Here is a 22,111-nt window from a genome sequence, read left to right on the forward strand (position 1 = left end):
GGAACAAAATAAATCATCCAAATCTTGTCGGCGTAATCACAAATCCAAATCTATGAATTTGTCGAGCTACGGATACCCAACTCCAAGAAACCTTGGATCTAAAGTTGTGCAAAACAGGGTCCTAATAAAATAATAGTCATTCGCAAGTTGTACACTTTTATCAAATTCAAATGTTTGGCTAGAACTTGCGCTTAGGGGTGGGTATTCGGTTTTTCTGGTTTAATCGTCTCAGTTTGATGGTTCCCTAAAAGATCGGTCTCTGTAGAATGACAACCGAAGAGCATATGAATAAAACAAAAACCGAGAAAAAAAAAGACCAAACAAAATCAGTTTGGATTTTTCGGGGTTCAGTTTTTACCGAATAAATGTATGCCTCAATCTCCCATCCTCCCATCATGCAAAGCTAGCCATGGGCCCAAAGGTTGTGGGCTCCACCACCCACGCCCACAACATAAAGCAAAATTACGTGAAACAATCAGGCAGATTCGCTCAGAGCCTCAGAAACCAATCATGTGCGTGTGGACTTCAATTTACTTTGGTTTCTTTGGCGAGATTGGTTCATAGTAGGCGGAGGCCGAAGAAACTACCAACCACTGAACTATATTAAAACGAAAACTGCACCACCAGCTGAACACCGAAAAAACCGACACCTCGGTTTGGTTCGGTTCAGTTCGCTGGTCAGTTTTCGGGAAATTTCTGCCCACCCCTACTTGTGCTAAAATATGCCTAATGGATCAAACTCATGGGATCAATTCCCAGTTCCATCGCACTGAAAATAAAGTTGATTATCTCTAATAATGCATTCATTGAAATTTACACTTCTTTTTATACACTTTCACGAGACAAAACATTTTCAACCAACAACTGACCATTGGCTTCCATGGGAAAGAGTAACTGTGGTTAATTGAAAGCCATAAAAATAGAATTGTTTTTATTAGTAACTATCCCACGTAGTAACTGAACAAAATTTTAGGTGTGACAAAACTCGGGTGATTATTTGGGGTGACTATTCTCCTTGCGTAGAACTTTCCCTAACTTCGGCATACATTTATATAGGGAGTACAATTTGAATTTTTGAAACTTGACCCAAGTTATGGCCCAAACAAAATGATATTTACTATACATGTGAAATTGTATTGGCAAATTTTTTGAGGCTGATCAAACCAGCCCCAACATCCCACATGAGGAACCCTTAGAGCATAATTCCTCAAAACCTACATGGTGAAGCTGTCATTTCACAACCCACATAAAAGAAACCTAATTGTGCAATTACAGCAAACTCTAGGGTCCTCTATACAAAAACATATTCATTCCCCTTCTATAAGAACCCCTACAAGATTAAAGTCTTCATATGGCTGCTTTTTTTGTGATAGACTAAACACGAGAGATATGTTGGATAGAAGGAATTGTGCTCCTCTTAATGCTGATCTCATTTGTGTTCTTTGTTCGTTGCAGCAAAGAGAAACTTTGTTTCATCTGTTTTTCCAGTGTCCATTTAGCAGAAAGTGTTGGCATAAGCTTGGAATATCATGGAACACCTCTTTGGAATTCTTTTAGATGTTGGTGCTGGCAAGATTGAGGTTCAGGAGGAAGGGCTTTTTGGAAATTTGCTTTATTGCGTGCTGGCACATTTAGAAACAACGAAATGGGAAGATTTTTCAGAATATGGATCCTTCTTTTGATAGCTGGTGGAATGCTTCCAAGAATGAGATTCTTCTACATATGTGTAGAATGAATGATCCACTTAGGCAATCGGTCTCTGATTGGTTACAAACTTTATAGTTCTTTAGGGAGGTTGTAGCCTTTTGTAATTTTTCTTTTTTGCTGCAAATACTTTTTCTCCTTTTTATAAAATACACTACTAGGAGAATGTCTAGTAGTTTTCCTTTCAAAAAAAAAAAACCCTACAACCCAAAGCCCAAACATTGTATTGTATTGCCTGGCTGTGAGAATTTCCAACGTTGTCTAGAGTATTTTCAAATTTCAAACAAATTATTTGTAGCCTACCACTATAAGCTTAACCCCTCACTTGAACTTTCTTTCATTATCTCAAGCATAAGGTGGTCACTAATCCTCTCTTCCTCTACTATGGCAAGTACGATGATGAATTTACGTGGCCGAGGGGCTAGGAATGGGAAAGGGCGCAACCATGGGCGTGGGGGTAGAGGCGCTCGCTCAGATGTGGTGGTTGGAGTTAAGTAGATATTCCAGGCCGCCGTGTTTTGACATCAACAATAGGTTGGTGGGGTTGGACTTGAGCCATCATTTTTCTCTATGGCAGAAAATAGGACAGAAAAAGAAGAAAAGACATTAAAAATGAGGAAAAAAAGAAACCCTGACAACATCAAGATGAAACCGACCAAAAAAGAATTGGAAAAGGAGAAGCACTCAATGGGTTTGTTAGGGACCATGTTTTTTTCATCTTACAATTCATAGTGATTTGCTTGTTTAGTACATATGACACATGGTAGCATCCATGCATATGAAAATTCTATACTTCTACGTTATATACTCAGTATCTTTTAAACAGGGAGCAAACTTTCACTTTCCACAAGAAAGGAAGAACAAATTTTCAGGTGCTAGTGTACATATTTTGCTTGTTTCTCTAGTATGAATGCACGGGGTGAAACCACCTACCATAGATGTGCACGCATGCTGCAGGATCCATGTTTTGAGTTGTGAGAAGAACAATACATGCATATATAATAGAGCAATCATTTATTACATGCATATACAATAGAGCAATCATTTATTACATGTATCTACTCCACATCTATTACTTGTGGGATATGGTTAAATCTGTAGAAATTTTAAGTATCAATGTTTCTTTGAATAAGGAGTAAATATGAGAAAACATCAAAAAACAAACAAACATGGCAGCTTTGAGCCATGATGCCCCTGTGCTCATCTCCTGTTAGCTCTACAAGTCGTGCACTCCACTTTTCCACCTTGGAGACAACAAGAAGGGGCTAATAGAGATAGAAACATATAACTAAAAGAATAATGGTGCCAAGAAAAATATGGCATTCAATAAAAAAACAAAAGTGTATCATGCATGAAGGCACTTGTTCCAAAAAAATAAGCACATTTCTTACATAATCAAACCATACCTAGAACACACCCCAAAATGGGCTATAAACAATGAAAAATGTATTAGTGTAAAATACATAAATGATGAAAAAAAATAGATATGTTATGTTTCATAGTGATTTGCTCGTTTTAGTACATATGACATATGGTAGCATCCATGCATCTGAAAATTCTAGACTTCTCCGTTATATACTCTATATCTTTTAAACAGAGAGTAAACTTTCACTTTCCACAACAAAAAGAGAGAACATAATTTTGAGCGGTAGTGTACAAATTCTGTTTGTTTCTCTACCAATATATGCCTACTATAACACATATTTTTAAGAAAATATAGCAAGAACCACATATACCACCTACATCTGGACTTCTTCATTTTTATCTAAATGATAATCATTACTGCGATATCACTATAGCAGTGCTAGTTTTATCGTCTAGGATACTTCGGCACCTATATTGCTTTGAATAGCTGAAGAGAAATGATAAAAATCCTGGTATAAAAAAAGTGAATGATAACATAGAACATTGATTATGTTGTGGCATTTGCATGGATAAGTCTTTTAGTTTGGCCTTCCATATCGTATGCTTTATGTGATTCTGTCGTATTCCATCCCTTGGAGTGAATGATAAGATTGCTCAAAAAGAAAGTAAACAACTATCGTTTGTTGTACATTTGTATTTTTATGGCTGCACCATATAATTTTCCACGTCATATGTTTGATCTGTACCACCATATTCTATCACATAATTAAAGAGGACAAGAACAAAAGTAGGTGTCATAAGCATTTATCCATACATGACTCAATTCTTTATCCTTCCACATCATCAACTCCACCTCCAACTCATTCTATCCCTAAGAATAAATGAAGAGATAAGAAAGCTTAAGATAGAAACAAATATCATGCATTGTACATGTGAATTCAACCATGGAACACCACCCTCGTCCAAATGTAGCCACATAATAATTGAATACCAAATTTCAGGTGACCTCCCTAGTCATTTCACTTTTATTTTTGGATTTTCTTATGCTAGTATTAAATCCATCATTTTTTTCATTCTAGCCCTTCAATATTTCTACATATTCTTTTATGAAGCACTCTTACTTTTCTAACTACACCTCTCATTTTGTCTAATGGAATATAAGTTCCATGTGACCTCATTCAATAATTCTATAGTCAAAATATTTAGAATCAAATTACCCAAACTTTTTTATTGATTAAGCCTAAGACAAAAAATAATCGAGGCACAATTTATGTTAAGACATGGTAGGAAACTAAGGTATGATACAATCAAACAAAATCGAGATTAAGCTTATTCATGAGAAATCCCACTCCACAAGATAAACCAACTATACCAGCAAATAAATACACGTGATGTCTGATTGAGTGTGATGTAGACATAGTTGGCAACCAAACTAGGAGCCGGTACCGCACAGCACCGCACCTAGAACGACTCAAGGGGTCGAATACCTATGGGCTACGATTATAAATAGTCACTTCCTATGGAAAGAACTCTTCACCCAAAAAAGTTCTCTTACAATCGCTATAGTTGAATACAAGAGACCCTTGTGATTCCCAAAAATATTCTAGATGGGAAACGATGGAGAAAAGGCATCAAAACTATGCAAGGAGGCGGGAGGGCCTAGCCTAGATTCAAGTAAGTATAACCCTGATTTATTCTCGGAAACAGATGATGAGGAACTCTAGCAAATTTCAAAGGTAGTTCCTCGTAGAATACATCCACTGATTAACCACCTAAATTAAATCCTGCAGATCATGCTCCAACCATCGTGCTAGCGCTCACCGCCGTCCCCATGGGGTGGGATAACCGTAGGAGGAAACAAGGTATTTTCTTTTAATCGGTTCATCTCTTATAGTCTTTTTTGTTGTTGTTCGATATTCAATATGGTTCTATTTGGCACAACTCTAGATCTTAGATCCACACAGAACTTGAAGAGTATGTTAAATTATAGTGTTTTCAAAATTATTTTTTACTCTAAAATGGGAACAAAATGATTCATCCAAGTGTTATCCCGTAATCATAGATCTAGATCTATGGATTTGTGGAGCTACGGATACCCAGGTCCAAGAAACCTTGGATATGAAGTTGTGTGAAACAGGGCCCTAATAAAATAATACAATAGTCCTTTGCTTGTTGTACACTTTTATCCAATTCAAACGTTCGGCTATAACATGTACTAAAATATGCCTATTGTATCAAACTCATGGGATCAATACCCAATTCTATCACAATGAAAATAAAAATGATTATCTCTAATCATGAGATTTAAAGAAATTTACACTTCTTTTTATACACTTTCCTGAGACAAATTATAAAAATTATCAATCAACAATTGACCACTGGCTTCCATGGGAAAGGGTAACTGCGGTTAGTTGAAAGCCATAAAAAACATAATAATTTTTATTAGTAACTATCCCAAGTAGTAACTGAACAAAATTTTAGGTACGACAAAACTTGGGTGATTATTTAGGGTGATTGTTCTCCTTACGTAGAACTTTCCCTGACTTTGGCATACATTTATATAGGGAGTACAATTTTAATTTTTGAAACTTGACTAAGTTTTAGCCCAAACAAAATGATCTTTACTAGGCTGATCATACCAGCCCCAACATCCCAATGAGAAACCCCTAGAGCATAATTCCTCGAAATCTACAGGGTGAAGCTGCCATTTCACAGCCCACATAAAAGAAACCTAATTGTGCAATTACAGCAAACTCTATGGTCATCTATGCAAAAGCATGCTCATTCCCCTCCTATAAGATCCCCTAGACCCCATAGAGCAAACATTGTATTGTCCAGCTATGAGAATTTCCAACGTTATCTAGAGTATTTTCAAACAAATTCTTTGTATCCTACCACTATAAGCTTAATCCCTCACTTGACCTTTCTTTCACTGTCTCGAGCGCAAGGTGGTTACTAATCCTCTCTTTCTTTACTCTAGCGAGTACGATGATGAATGCACGTGGCCGAGGGGCTAGGAATGGAAACGGGCGCAACCGTGGGCGTGAGGGTGGAAGGGCTCATTCAGATGTTGTGGTTGGAGCAAACACCACCGTACTAGCAACAAGGAGGTGGGTTGGGTTGGAGATAGATTCCGTGCCAGGTGATGAGGGGCAACGTGACATTGTGAACTACTACCTCCGTCGCGCCACTGGCGTTGGTAGTGGGGAGAGGGAGTTGGCGGTGGTAGGAACACACCGTAGCAATAGGAGGGTGACTTATGTGGTGCATGAGCCATTCCTACAGTCCCTCAAGGAGCTGCAGGTGGCTGCGGTTGTTGGAGTTGAACGACTCAGGTGGAAGTCGAGGAAGGATGTGGTGCACTGGCTCAACATGCTCATCTCAGGTAGGCGCTTCTAAGTCCATTCCATCTTGTTATCCACTGTGCTGCAATTTCATGCCTACGAGAGGGAAAAATGATTTTTTTTATCACCTATGTTAGATTTACGGTGAGTGATGTGAGAGTTTCTTGGTTTACTATGCTTAGCTTATTGATATTTGTTTGCTACTTTGATTATACTCTCATTTGTTTATGAAAAGATGAAATGTTAAACCCATTAAAGCTTTTAGTGGCTATGGATAGTATAAAGCAATGTGTAAGGGCCAACTTAAATATGGCTTATTCCCTATCTCTAGAGATACATATGCACACACAGGAAAAAGTGCAAAAAAGGTGTTTTATACTTCTACTTTAAGCAACTTACAATTGCATTGTGGATGTACCTAAGGAGCTACATATCCCTTAAAAAAGGATCTCCATATGAATTCATTTAAGGACATATTTTTTGAAAGTTAATATGTTTCTTATTGTATTTAAGGAGAGGGTCTTACTTCGGTGGACATTTCCTTTATGCCTTTATCGTTGTCAGTTTATTTATAAACATATTTGAGCTACTGACGTGCGGATCTTAACCCCTATGTACTAGTACATAGTTAGAGGGCCCTGGCCCCATATGCCAGTCACGCAATGGATGCTATTTTTGTAATATGAACGTGCTTGTAGTATATATTGTGAGCAAAATTTTCCAATATATAGTGAAGATATGCATATAGAGTTGAATGATAAAAAAGCTTGCTTGCTTTTTAGTATATTGTTTCCACTTGCTATTAGTATGGACTTGACCTTGCATACACTTCTTTGGGTTGGTTTGATTTAAGCTTTTGCAATTTAGATGAAGGCTTGCCAGATCTGTATATTTCAGATATGCGCAGTCATTAAACCCAAAGTGTCATAGGACTACACTTAAATGATTCTACACTTTTGTTCTTTAATAAGTCAAATATCCAGTTTTTTTAATCTAATTTCCCTGCTCTTGAACAAAGCTATGAATTGAATTAATCAAGAGATATGCACTTTTCTAGCATTAGTGACACACACATATATGTCATTCTTCTGTTCTTTCTTCCTTTTGTTTCATTAGGAAAATGAATGGGCCTCATCATTGGGCAATCAATACCTCATACCTCAATGAGATAATGTTCCTTGCTACCCCATATTAACAATCTTTTTAGGACATGTTCAGTTTGATTTCCTTTTTGTTCATCGTATTATTAACATTTAGAATTTTTACTATCTGCGCTAATGTTTGGCCTAGTCAGCTAATCACCACCGTGGAAAGTAGCTTGCGTATATTTGCTTATTTGGCTTTCGCCGATACTAATAGTGTATCATCCATTACAGATGTTACATCTAATGAAGTTGCAATTTGTAACAATGATGGCAAAGATGCTAAACTTGCTAATATCTCCCCAACAAAGGTACATTAAGTTAATTTCTGATCATTTTTATTTTTCATGAGAAATGCTTCCGGCAAAGCACTATATATTGAAGTTAATAAGGAAATTCCATTTTATTCATTCAGGACTCTTCATCATCAACTGCTGGAAATGATTCAGGGGACTTCAAATGGTTAGGTCCTGAATCACATTCCAAAAAGGGGAAGAGCTACAAATCCTTCTGGCGAAGGGGATTTACATTCATGGTATGCCTATCAATCATCAGCGCACATTTTTTTAAAAATCTTAGAGGACTGAATCTTGGCTTACATCCATTGTGTTCATGACCCTTTTTAGGTTCACGATTTTGTTTACATCGTGGTCCAACATGGCAACAAACTTGTTGCTTATGTGGAAGAACTCTATGAGGATAACCATGCAAACAACATGGTTCATATACGATGGTTCCGCACACTCAACTCCGCCGGTATTCAACTTTCTCCAGGTGTTAATGATAGAGAGATCCTCCTCTCCGACAATTTGCAAGACATCGGAGTTGAATGCATAGATGGATTGGCTTCAGTCCTGAATGAAGAACACTTTGAGAAGTTTCATGCAATTGCCAACAACACCAACAGGCAACCCTACCTATCCATCCGGCATATCGACAATAACAGCAATGTCAAGACCTTTGACATTGCACAACTGCAAGGGTATTCAGAACAAGAGATATTTAGAACAATCTCAGGCACACCACCCGTGACCGGGCATCCCGATGCATCTGAAGGCAACAAGAACACACCAAGATCATCAGCCAGAGGTCATCATCATCATCAGACCGTGGAGAACCCCACTGCAGGTGATGAGACCAATGTTCAGGCCACAACAATCAATGTCCTTGCATGCAATGCTGCACCAACAGAGTCTGCTTCTGGTCTGATAAACTCTGCCCTGGAGAAGTATCTTGAGCAGTACTTCTCTCCTGGTTGCCTTGTGGAATGCCTGAGCCAGGACAGTGGCATTAGGGGCTGTTGGTTCATCGGTTCAGTGATCAGGAGGCGCGGAGATCGCATCAAGGTGAGGTACCAACACCTCCAAGATCCCGAAACGCCAAGAGCAAACCTAGAGGTATGTCACCTAATTTCAGTACCACTTCTGAAAATGTAGTTTCGTTGTTGACAAATTTTATGGTGGCCTCTATTGGTAGTAGAATGAATCTACACCTTTTGTTCTTTCTTATTCATTGGACCATATCGATTTATACTACTATAGTAGAATATTTTCCTCTACTGATAGTAGAGCTCATAAATTAACACTTGAGATGACTTGTACGGTTCATAATACTGGAACACTATCGTTAGAGATACAATAGTAACTTCTACTATTGATAATATGTTAGAGATAATGTAGTAACTTCTAGTAGAATACTACCAGTAGAGCTATATATAAAATGAAACTCTATCTTTTATAGTAACCAGATGGCAAGCTCCCACTCATGTCCTTGAAGCTCACCTTGAGTTAAGGGTAGAAGCGGCTACCCGTGAAAACTTATAGGCTAAACTAACCCACGAACTCGCTTATTTTGACCTATAAGTGGGTTCGCGGGTGACCCACTTGCATCTACCTTGAGTTGAGAAGGCTGACACAAACTGATTGTTCTCCTGCAGGAATGGTTGCTTGTGACAAGAACTGCTAATCCTGACACGCTGCGCATACGCCTCTCTGGAAGAACAAGAATTCGTCCCCACAATATGTCGGAGAGGAAGAACCCCTCTACGATCAGTGTTGGCACCGTCATTGATGGATGGTTGTATGATGGTTGGTGGGAGGGAATCGTGCTGAAGGTGAATGATGCAAGGAGGCTGCTAGCTTACTTACCAGGTGAATTGTCAGTTGATTACCTTCTTAATGGATTCAAATTTAACAGTCCATGATGCAAATTCTTGCTTGTGTTTAGCTTGTTGCCATGTCAACGGAGTTCTTTCCCTTGTCTGAATTTGCAGGGGAGAAGAAGATGGTGCTATTCCGCAGGGATCAACTGAGGCATTCACTCGAGTGGATCGGCAACGAGTGGAAGAATTTTGCTCACCAGGAAGATATCGCACGTCGAATCCCTAGCGCGGAAGATCTTAGAATAACAGTCATTACTGCACGAGAAGTTCCTACAAGAGAAGAAGTAATGAGGCAATTGGAAGGCCTGCAAACAAACAAAGGTGGTTCAAACTCTGCAAAACCAGCTGCAGAGAAGGGAAGTAGCAGCTCTGCTACTAAGAAAACCACACCTGATCTCATTAGGCATGCAACAAATGATCTAGGATCTTCAAACTTCAAGCATGTCGGTGTTCCTGCCTCTGAAGAAATTAGAACTGATAACAAGGGATCGCAAGTTAATCTTGAAAATGTCCTGAAGTCGGACAGTCTGAAATGGACCGAGCGTAAGGCTAGAGGATCTTTTGGTCCAAGAATGTAGTCGGATGGGAGCATTGGTAGCATCAGCCATGGATACATCAAGGAGCAGAGCCCCCGAGGAGATCCTGGTGAATTATGTGCCTGATGACGAAGTAGTATGCAAGATCAATGGAGAGTCATTGCCGAGCTAGCTGTTCATCAGATGAAAGAACTTGCAGGATATGAATTATGAAGGATGATACATCTTCTCTTTTTCTTGATGAACTATCCACCTTCTCTTTTTCTTTATGAATTATGTTCTTTGGTGTGACTTTGGTTCATTTTCTAGGTTATTATGTCAACCACCTGAACTGAGTTTTGGACTTCTGCTGTCAAAGTCTTGTGTGTGACGCAATCCATTTGGTTATATCAGCTCCATAAAAAACTTCAAATATCTTTTATTAATATCGTGAGTGTAGTTTAGACCATTTTTATCATCCCCTTGTCATCTCATCCAATTTGAAATGAAATAGAGTTTGTAGTCTTAATTTTACCCCTGAATTGCTACTTCTAAAGTTAATGACACTTGTCGGCAAATTTGTTTTTGGCGCAGCAAATGAAAAAGAAAGCTGAGAAAGTAGCGAAGATTCTTTGGTTAATTTGATGCATGCCATTGCAAATGTGGCTATTTAGAAAAATGCCATTACAATTCGTCTATTCATAACCGTGCCACTCCAATTTTATAAAATTAGAACCATACCACTGCCATCACCTTTTGCATCCATCCTCTTCCTTTCCGTCTTCTTCCTTCCTTCTCCATCTTCTTCGCGGCATCGGCATGCTGGGCCATCTCGTCCACCGCCGCTCTCCGGCGACAGCGCTGTCTCCCGGAGCCAAGTGGCCGTCGCGGCAGCTACCAAGTACCGCTGCTCCCGCTGCTGCTCCCCACGCACAGCGGAGTGCCGCCGGCCGTCGCCGCAATCGCGGGGTTCCGCTGCTGCTGCTCGGCCGTCGCCGCCACCGGGTGCCAACGCGAGAAGGGAGGAGACGGCGCGGTGGCTTCAGCTGTGGCGGCGCGAACGACGGCGGTGGCGATGTCCGCGCGGACATGCGAAGGGAGGGACGGCGCGGGCTCCAGCACATGGAAGGAGAAGGGGTGCCGAGGGAGCCGGGCGGTGGCGCCGACTCGGCGCGCAGAAGGAGCTGGGGCGCGGTGGGATGGGGCGGCGGTGCCGGCTCCAGCGCTCAGAGAAAGGATGGAGGGGATGGCGGCGCCAGCTTGGCTCCCTCTCCTCCAAGCTCGCCAACTTGGCTCCGAGAGGCGGCGCTGTCGCCGGAGAGTGGCGGCGGATGGGCTGGCCCAGCAGTGGAACTCGGTGGCGGCGATGCCCGAGCAGCAGCAGCGGAACCCCGCGGTCGCGGCAACAGCCTGCGGCACTCCGGCGCGCGTGGGGAGCGGCAGCAGGAGTAGCAAAACCTGGCGGCTGCTGTGACGGCTGCTGCCCCATCCTTCCTCTTGGTACCATTATTTTTGTACTTACATGTATTGAATGATATTCATTTCTTTGTGCCATTATTTTTGTACTTACATATTTCTATCTCTATTAACACCCTTCTTGATATCATCATGTTGAAAGGGGAGCGCTTGACTTGTACAGCTAACAGGAGATGAGCACAAGGGCATCATGGCCCAGTGCAGCCATGTTTGTATTTTTTTTTATGTGTTCTCATATTTACTCCTTACTAAAAAAAGAGATATTGATATTTAAAATTTCTATAGATTTAAGCATATCTCACAATAGATGTAATAGACATGGAGTAGATACATGTAATAAATGATTTCTTTATTGTATATGCATGTGTTGTTCTTCACAAGTCAAAAGATGGACCATGGAGTATGCATACATATGTATGCTACGTGATCTCACCGCGTGCATGCATACTAAGTGATGCCATTTTGCGAGTGATAAGACACACGTAAATACAAGCTATGGCTATAGCATTTCGGCTTTTTCTACCTCCATATGCTAATGGTGCAGAGAAAAACAATAGCTTTTCAGAATTCGGTTCATGATGTTCCATCTGGGGTTTGAGACTTGGATGCAAGAAATTGATAAGTTGGACAGGTGGTAAGATTTTCAACGTTTCAAGAAGTTTGATAAGAATAAATAATGGATGTACTTCATGGATAGATATGTCATTAGTATAATGTAGAAAATGTGCACCTTTTATAGCTATATGGAAATGTATTTGATCATTGCATAGCTTCTTTCTTCACGGTATCAGCAATTCAAGAATAATAACCAAGTATAAAGTTGCAATTAACCAGATAAACTCATTTGAACCCTGATAGTTTTACCAGGGAGCATGATCATTGTCCAGATTCTTCTGTCTTGTGATGGCAAAATACTGTATCAATTGAATCACCAAGACCGCAATGAATCTTGGGTTAATTTGATCCATGTCATTGCAAATGTGGCTATTCAAAAAATATCATTACAATTCGTCTATTCGTAAACCGTGCCACTCTAATTTTACGAAATTAGAACCATTCTACTGCCTCACCTTTTCCATCCATCCTCTTCATTTCCATCTTCTTCCTTCCTTCTCCATCTTCTAGCGCCGATGTGTGGATCGGGAGAGGACGGCGGTGATGGTGCCGGCACGTGAAGGGAGGGGGCAGCGTCCGTGCTATGTAACTGAGTGTACAGCTATGTAACTATGTTCTACGTACACTTAGTCTCTATGGCTGATTGAATCTGGTCTTTGCACTTCTGGTTCAAGCTAGGAACCACACGCTGCGCTGCCTTTGCTAACAAACTCACCAGTGGCGGAGGACGGAAAAAAAATCTAGGTATGGTGGTGTGGCCCATGAACTAGCACGAAAATTAGATCATGACAAGAAGAAAGGGAAAAAAACAATCCCAATGCACGAAATTATATGACGCAATCTCAATTCTCAAGCATGGCAACAAGCACTAGTCATAAGTTCACAATTCATCATCCATTTGCGAAAAGTGTAAATAGAAGAGACACTCATAAATACCTCAAGATTGCAGTTGTCAACAATACATCCCATGTAAGAACGAACTAGTGAGGATAGATAGACATGTAGTGATGGAGAAACTGCAAAATACTAGTAAATAGCAAAGATTGATTAGTATACTATATACTTGAGATTGATAGTCTCCTCTGCCTGCCTCACTGCCTGGATGCCTGCTGGCTGCTGCCCTTCTGCCGTGCTGTGCAGCGCAGCCTGCGCTGGCCGCCTGCGGGCTGCGGCCTGCCTCCCGTGGCCGCCGCACCGCTGCCCAGTGCGGCCGCACCGCAGCGCGCCCAGCCGCCCACGCCGCCGCGCCCGCGTCACTGCCTGGCCCTGGCCGGCTGGCCGCCGCCTGCCTGGCTGCCTCCAAGCGCGGCCGCGCGTCCGCCTGCGGCCTGCCCCGCCGGCCGCCGGCTGCCGAGCCCCCACCGTCGCAGTGTCGCCGTCGGCCGTCGCCCGTAGCGCCGCGCCGCCGCCGCTTGCCTCCTCAGCCGGATTGGATTGGGGAATTTTGGAGCTAGGGTTTGATGTTCAACAGGTCAAAAGGCCCATTTACAAAAAAAAAAAAAAAGCCCATTTGGTTGGCCTGTTCGCACTGGGCAGGATTGGCTTCGGGCCTTGCAGACGTCTCGCCGCCGGCTCTGAGCGATGCCGCCATCGCCATGCGAGTCGCCGCCTGGGACCTGGGACCTTGGGGGGGGGGGGAGGTATGGCGAGCGCCATACCTCGCCATACTGACTCCTCCGCCACTGAAACTCACCAAGCTTTGCGCAGCTGCGACAGGAGAAAGAGAGGGGAGAGATGGAGAAGACTAGCCCAAAGTGAAACCATGAGTAAATTTATCTAGTTCAAAGTGAAAATGGTATCTTGCCCCTAGTTCAAAGTGTAACATAGGCAAAAATAAGTGGTTCAATGTGCAATTCACTCATCAAAATATGAAGAGTACAGAAATCATACGAGCCAAATGGGCCTGCAGTCCTGCACGAAACTGCAAAAGGCCAACCTGCAAAATTGGAAATAAGTTCACTTTTGGTTCCTCAATTTGTCACCGAGTACGAATTTGTCCCTGGATCGCAAAACTGGATACAACGCATCCCCGAACTTACCTAACCAGTGCAAACGAGGTTCCTCGACAGTATTGTCCCCAGTTTTGGCTGACGTGGCTCCTTTAATTAAGCCTTAATCCAACGTGTCATTAATATGGCACGCTTACATGGCAGTTTGATCCAAAAAAATAAAAGTAGAAAAATTTGAGAACTAAAAAATTAAAATAAAATGTGGGGTCCATATTTTAGTCAAACAAGAAGATACAAAATAGTGGGACCTACATGTTAGTGGGTGGCACTATGACCCACATGTCAGTCGGTGCGCGTCGACGGGGGTGTGCAGGGTGGTGCTGGTTACCGTGGTGGCGAGGGCAGCGGCGACAGGGAACATGCCATTGGGGCACGTGCTAGTGGAGGTGGGCGCGGATGTAGGATCGAATAAGACCAAACAAACCTACCAGAGGGGTGAATGATAGGGAAAAACCAAAAACCCAAAAACATTTAGCAAAAATAAAATAACGCTCAAACCTCATGAAGTTGTCGTCGTAGCCGGTCTGACCATCAAGATCAACTCTACTCTGACCACAGTACCACCACCAGTCTGACTGCCCGTGCGCCACCAGTCTGACCATCGCCTTGTCTACCGCCTGCTCGCCACCTTCGGTCTAACCGATCGCCTGCTGTCGGTTAGACTGCCCGCCAGTTAGACCGCCGATTCACCTCTGGTCAAACCATCGGGATTTAGAAAAACAAATATTCATAGAACCTTTCAAAGTAGATCAACTTTATTGCATCAATATGTATTTACAAAGTGCATGTAAAGCACTCATATCTCAACTCACTAACTAGGAATGAAACCTCGAAGTAAACTCTAACTTTTCTCACCAAAAAAGTCGATGTCCTTCTATTCTCAACCCCTCATCTATTTATACCCATAACTAATATTTAATCATGGTGATGAACAATTGTCAAGCAAAAGCGTTTCGTCCTATCTGCGAAGCTGATGGAACACGCCCCCCCCCCCACCTCCCACCCAGTCGCCGAGCTGCTCCACCGCGCAGTGCAGGACTACGGCTACGCGCGGTGCGTCCCCTGTCCTGCGGCCTCCTTCCCGTGCTTGGTGGGAGACAAGGTTGCCGCTGCGGCGCTGCCGGAATTGACCCGCATAGTGGCTTCCACAGAGCAGGGGACGGAGTCCCCAAGCTCGAGCCACGTCAACACTCTGACGCGATGCAGGCGGTGGCCTGGGTCGACATGATCGGGGAAGGCAGGGTCGATGTGATCGGGGAAGGCAGATCAGTGGCGAAGAAGGAGCAAGGCGACATCGGGGGTGGGGGTGGGGGTGGGGGCAGGGGCTGTGCGCATGCAAGGGAGAGGCCCAAGAGGCTTTCTTCCGCCCCATCCCCCAGCCTTCCCACGGTGTCGACCCCTCCGTCACGCCGGCGGAGATCACTCCGGCAAGACCAAAACCCCGTCAACCCAAAAATGACTTCCTCCTCAAGCACTCCTACTCCTTCAGCTTCGAGCGCCACCTCCTCGCTGTGGAAGCTCGTCCATGGTTCCACCACCTCCCCATCCTGGCGCTACTACCTCAACATCAGCGACATCACAGACAACCCAAACAACGGTGGCGGCCGTAGCAGCTTTTGGAGGAAGCGATGGCCATCCCCATTCGGCGGGGGTACTGCTGTTGCCCTAACCGCGCGAACACCGTCGACTGCAACTGCCGACCGGGCTTCCTCTCCATTTACCACCCCCACCGCCTCGCACTCTCCCACATGATCTATCTGCACGCACCTCTGCTCTTTCGCAGCACCCTTCAACACCACCACGCTCTCCTCCGTCCCCTACTCAGGCGGTAGTGGTGCCATGCGGTGGCATGCGCCGGCGTCGGCGACGATGAGCAATGGGAGTGAGCGGAGGGAGGGAGAGAAGAGGGCAGAAGGAGGTGATGGAGTGGGTCCCACTGTAATTCTTTTATTTTAGCCAGACACTCACTATTCACTTACATGTGGGGCACACTAATTCTTATGATTGAAAGTGCCGTGTCAATGCCACGTGGGACGAGGACTCAGTCAAACCAGCCACGTCAGCCGAAACTGCCATCCAAATCGCCTTGGAATCAAGTTTACACTGGTTTTAGGAGTTGAAGAACGCGTTGTATATGGTATTACAGTCAGGGACAATATAGACTTGATGTGAAACTGAGGGACCTAAAGTGAACTTATTCCTGCAAAATTTGAGCACTTCGTAATAGATGGGCCATTAGAAAAAATCTAGCCAGCCCAACAAAGGCCCAAAGAGTTCAAAGCCCAAAAGAACAATTCACCTCTTTGACGACGGTCTCGCAGCTGCATTTTCTGCCACTGAATTAATATGGCTGTGACCTGTGATGCATCGCATGCTTTTCCTTAGGAACTGAATTTACGTTCATATTTAGTTCGAAGCATAATTAAGAGTAAATTACACCCATGGTACAAGAACTTGATAGGTGGGTACGATTTAGTGTAAGAACTTAAAAAATAAGTAGACCGGTACATGAATTTGACAATCATGTGCATTTTAGGCCAAAACACTAATACATACCTTTGATTAATCTTGGTATTATAAGCTTTGCTAGATCGTTGGCTCATGGATTTATTTTTGTGTTTCACCACGTTTATAACCCGAGATAATGAATATGTTGATTAGTCATGCACTTACTTTTGATAATCATATATTTTTTGGTTTTAAATTGACAGATTATTTTATTATTATAACTAACCAATTGAAAGCAATATATAATACATGTAGATCCTTTTCGAGATGTTCTGAGTAGCGGTTTTTTTATATTTCATAAAAAGTATGGTATGGAATATAGATCTTTTAACCAAAACGTACGCACTAGCTAAGTTGTTGTACCTATATGCTCATTTCTCAAGTTTTTCACTAGATCGCACCCACCTAGTATGTTTTGGGTTTATAATACGTTTTGACTTTGGTCAAAGTCAAATGACTAAGTTTATAGACAAATATAGTAATATTTATAATACTAAATTAGTTTCATCAAATCAATAATTGAATATATTTTCATAATAAATTTGTCTTGGGTTGAAAATGTTACAACTTTTTCGTACAAACTTGGCCAAATTTAAAATAGTTTGACTTTGACCAAAGTCAAAACATCTTATAACCTGAAATGGAGAGAGTAGTTTTTAAGGTGGTTTTTTGTTTAATTGTTGCAAGTAGCACACTTAATTTGTCAGTTTCTAGCCAATATTTCCTGCATTTGATAACACAATTTATAGCCAGTTTCAAGTCAATTTTTCCTGCATTTGTGATAACAGTTAGTGCCCACAAACCAAATCACCCATCTGATTAACACACCTTAAAATGTAATCCAAATGAGGGTAACTCCAACCTGAGCTGATCTGATATACGCTCTGACAATGCAACAAGTGGCAGGTACTTAATGTGCAGTGTATCTCGAGCAAGCTGTCAGATCATGCCATGTCGGATCAGCATATATGTTCATGTACTGCTCCTGCTCCCTCCGTTCATGGTCCCATTTAAAACAAACGAAAAATCATACTCCGTCCATCCCATTTTAACTGCGGTTGTGGAATTTCGTGTTCAACTTTTGACCGTACGTCCGTCTTATTTAGAAAATTTATGAAAAAAATTAAAAAAAAAGTCACACATAAAATATTATTCATATTTTGTCATCTAATAACAATGAAAATACTAATCTAAAAAAATTAAATAAGACGGATGGTCAAACGTTGCACACAAAAACTCATAGCTGCACTTAAAATGGAATGGAGGAAAGGGAGTAGTAATTATATATGAATTTATCATGTAGCAAAAAACCGTACCATACATTTTGAAACAACTGATTGTTTCCTATCCATTCCTACGAAATTCCATTATAATGGTCCATTCTAGTGTAATATTGGAGGAAAAACAGTATGAAGTCTCACCTCATGCTTTTCTCTTTACGTGTCTATGAATCCTGTGCGCTTTTCCTATGTATTAATCAAACGATAACGTTAATTAAAACTTTAATGTATTTCAAAATCCCATAGGAATCCAATGAGTATGACATTCTATTATTATGTTTTTCATATTGTTGTGTTTTTCTCAATCCAGTGTTCTGATGGGGCCCAAAATATCTGGATAGTTCAAAATTATGTCACAATATAAGGATTTATTCACCTACTTAGTTATCTAAATCAATCATAACCATCTCTTATTTAATTTTTTTTCTTCCACTTCATCACGTTACAACCATTTTTCATCACCTCAGATTTTTCTTTTTTTTTTTTTGCTAAAACTTCTTGATCAACGCCAATATTTTTATGAACTATTTTCTACCCTATTTAAAATGTATGGTGTTTTAGTTTTATTCAAGTTAAAATAATTTTCAAGTTTGTTTAGAAATATAAGAATTTTTGTGCTTGCTTTGCGCGCGAGCATTGAAATGACCTGAGTGGAATGAATATTAAAATAACTAAAAGAAATCAGATAAATTGAATATGCTATAAAAAATATATAGCAGCATCTATAAAACCAAAACACCTTCCATATTAAAATGGAGCGAGCACTGATGAATGTAGTGTATCGGATGCAACGTTTTCCTCGTTTTATTTTCAGATCAATCTGTTAGTTAACAGTTTGTTAACTGCGCAATTATTTCAGCAACGCATGCAGCGTCCCTCCAAAAAACAACAGCTTGGAAACAGTGTCACAATCACATCATGCAGCTGCTGCAGGAAGCGCAGATGGAGTAAGTCCCAACTACAGCAGGCGTATCTCTTGCTGATCTGTTGCATCTGCGTGCTTCTTCTAATTAATCCACCTGTGATTTCTCTCTGAACTCGATCAATCTTTGTTTTTCTTTGAGAAGAAACTTTTTTCCTCCAGGGATATCGACAAATTAGCTGTAAACTCTCTGCATTTGCTTGAGAATCTTGACTCTGAAATGTCACTTCCCTGCTCCTTTCAAAAGTGACATTAGCCATGCAAAGTTTGCTAAATAATTATCGTGCTATAATGGTGATGCACATTGTTCCTAACTGCTCCACGAAACTTGCACCCATGTTTGCATTTCAGTGAGAAGATAGGACATGAATTGTTTTTGTCATCATCAATGCATCCATGACAATTGTGACTGACAATTAAGTTTTTATGTTTGAGTTTCCTTCTGATGATCAGTGACATGACAATCTCTACTGTAAAAAAATGAAGTCAATAACTCTCTGAACAACTTGTGCATGCATATATCCTGAATGGTTACCATGGACCATTGCCATGAAATGTAATCAAGATCAATGATTAGCATGTTGCGGTGGCCCTCAGGCAAGATCCGGATTCTTCCTTCATGCTAGTTCAGATAGATCTAACTGTGTTCTACATTCTGTTTGGCACCTTGCATGCACACCAAAAACATTGTCAGGATGCCATTGTTTCTGCTGTGTACTCATTTGGATCTACAAACAACTTACATCTCTCAGATTTGGGTGTGCAGTTGTGCACTGTCACATTAACTGGACTTATCTTCTCCAGAATGGATAACGATCCTCAAATTTCTGACTATCTGAAATCCAAATTTTATCTCTGAACTGAACCTGAACTATCCTGAAAAATGGAAGAGAAGTCTTTTCAGTCTCAAATCACTCATTGGTCCTCAGATTGTTGCTATTGTGATTGGCTCCTGGTTCACATGACTGCTGTAAATTCTCTAAGCTTTAACACCAAACACACTGACAAAACAGTGCCAGATTTAGAGGAGAAAGCATGTGAGGCTTAGCTTACTTATTAGTGTTGCCATTGGTTTGAGAATTGAGATGCATGTGAGCCCTGGCATCTTGTTAGCAGAGGATGCTCTGATTGTTTAGTAGGAAATATTGTACTGGTCATGATTCTCTTGCCTAATTGCAGAAGCATTCATGGACTAACATCGTACTTAAACAGAGTTTTGTAGTCATTTCACTGAGTAATTTACACTGCCAGTGGTATCAAAAGATGATTTGGGACCATGTTGATTTAGTTCAGACAAGTACATCTTCAGGATAATAAACTCACATTGAACAGTTAGTTAATATGATGATCATGATGATGGTGATCTGAGTCATTTAATAAGCATCCAGATCCTAACAGAAACTGCTCTTACATACAATATAATCGTTTACAAATATATATCTATCCTACCTAAATAACTATCCATCCCTGAATATGAACTATTGTTCTACCGATTTGTGTGGATCTTGTCAATTCAGTGGTCAGGGAGACAGAGAGAACTTTGATCAGGCAATGCATATGCTGTGATTGGCTGTCTAGCTAGTTAATCAGATCTAGATTACTTAAAATTTTCTGCATCTCCCAGCTTAATAATTAAACCATCGTCACTAAGTACTCGGTCACAATATAAAATGGATGTTTCTCTGTATCTGCAGTAGTAGCTAGAGCCAAAGTCTGTGCCCCTTGCATCCTAGATCTCCTTTTCTTGCTGGCACAATCATGCATAGCTGCATAATTTGGTTGGATGTCAATTTTTTTATTAATATAAAGCTATTAGCTAAATTCTAGCTCACAATATGTAACAATATACATATGGATGCATGAATGTAAGGTTCAGTTTCGTTTGTACTGCACTACTATTCTGAAACTACCTTTTTAGTTTAACAACTACACCTTAACTATCCTGTCAAATTCATTATATGCAGAGTGACACTGCTCTTCTTGGGTTGTCTCTTGAGCCTCCGAATTGATCTTGAGGGGCAAATCAATGCAAAACTAGCAAGTCAAGGGAATCAAATTGAAGTATTCTTTTTTAAAAGAAAAAAGTACACAAAGAAAATGTGGCACACAACCTGTATTTCAAGTAGAGACTGCCACTGTACAGCATGCACTGACCAGTCAACCATCAGTGTGCTGCTAGCTACTAGCTAGGTGATATTATATGATAAATACTGTACCATACTTGACAAAACATTGGATACTTCTCCCACATTTAACATTTGATGCAATTGATCAGCCCATAACCAATAAACTGAATGTTTTCAGATTGGAAGCAAAAAAGGGAAAGGAGTCCTCCAGTGTTGTAGCCTGTGCTTCCACTCCCAGTCCTATTTCAAATGTAGGATTTTTCTTTTCTGATTTCAGTTTTGAATAAATTGGTACTCGCAGGTATCCTAGCACTCCCTCTGTTTCAAAATATAAGCATTTTTATGATTTAAAATTTATACCATACTATAAGTATTTCTCCATCTGTTTTCTGAACTCTTTAATTATAACCATTTTTTATACTTCAACTTAATGTATGCTAAAACTCCTAAAATTGCTTGTATTTTTGGAACGGATCAAGCATCTATGATATTCCTTTCAAGTACTCCAACTTACCTCTAGAGAGGTAAAAGCCTACGAAAAATATTAGTTATTGGTTATTCATGATATTTTTTTTTACCAAATACTCCCTCTGTTTGAAATTTAAAGGCATTCATGTTTATCGCAAAGTCATACAATATTTAACTATCAATGTACACTACACCACAAATACAATCAATCAGAGAAATTTTAACAGTGTGATCAACGACCGCTAGCTATAAAGATTGACACATCATTTACAACTAATCTAATAGCCCACCTATACAATAATTACATATAGATATATATTATACCATTAATATATTAATATATAGCACCTCTCACACACACGCTGATGAGGTCCTCTACTGCAGTTGGCTACAATCATGTATAATTCTCTCTACTAGCTATCCTTCCCCTCCACCTAAACAAAAATCTTATCATGCAATTCTTATAGCTCGTTTAT

The 22,111-nt window shown here is 40.9% G+C and overlaps 1 protein-coding gene across 1 annotated transcript; it reads left to right on the forward strand.

Annotated features, from left to right (window-relative positions):
- Nucleotides 1-4,655: 4,655 nt before the first annotated feature.
- Nucleotides 4,656-10,543, forward strand: LOC127753226 (uncharacterized). Its single transcript, XM_052278699.1, has 8 exons — nt 4,656-4,743; nt 4,860-4,931; nt 6,050-6,454; nt 7,790-7,866; nt 7,971-8,090; nt 8,182-8,952; nt 9,492-9,705; nt 9,828-10,543. Exons 1-8 carry the CDS (start codon nt 4,677-4,679, stop codon nt 10,292-10,294), a joined length of 2,193 nt encoding a protein of 730 aa, XP_052134659.1. The 5' UTR covers nt 4,656-4,676; the 3' UTR covers nt 10,295-10,543.
- The last annotated feature ends 11,568 nt before the right edge of the window (nt 10,544-22,111 follow it).

This window comes from Oryza glaberrima, chromosome 10, assembly GCF_000147395.1.
Source record: "Oryza glaberrima chromosome 10, OglaRS2, whole genome shotgun sequence".
NCBI classification, from domain to species: Eukaryota; Viridiplantae; Streptophyta; class Magnoliopsida; order Poales; family Poaceae; genus Oryza; species Oryza glaberrima.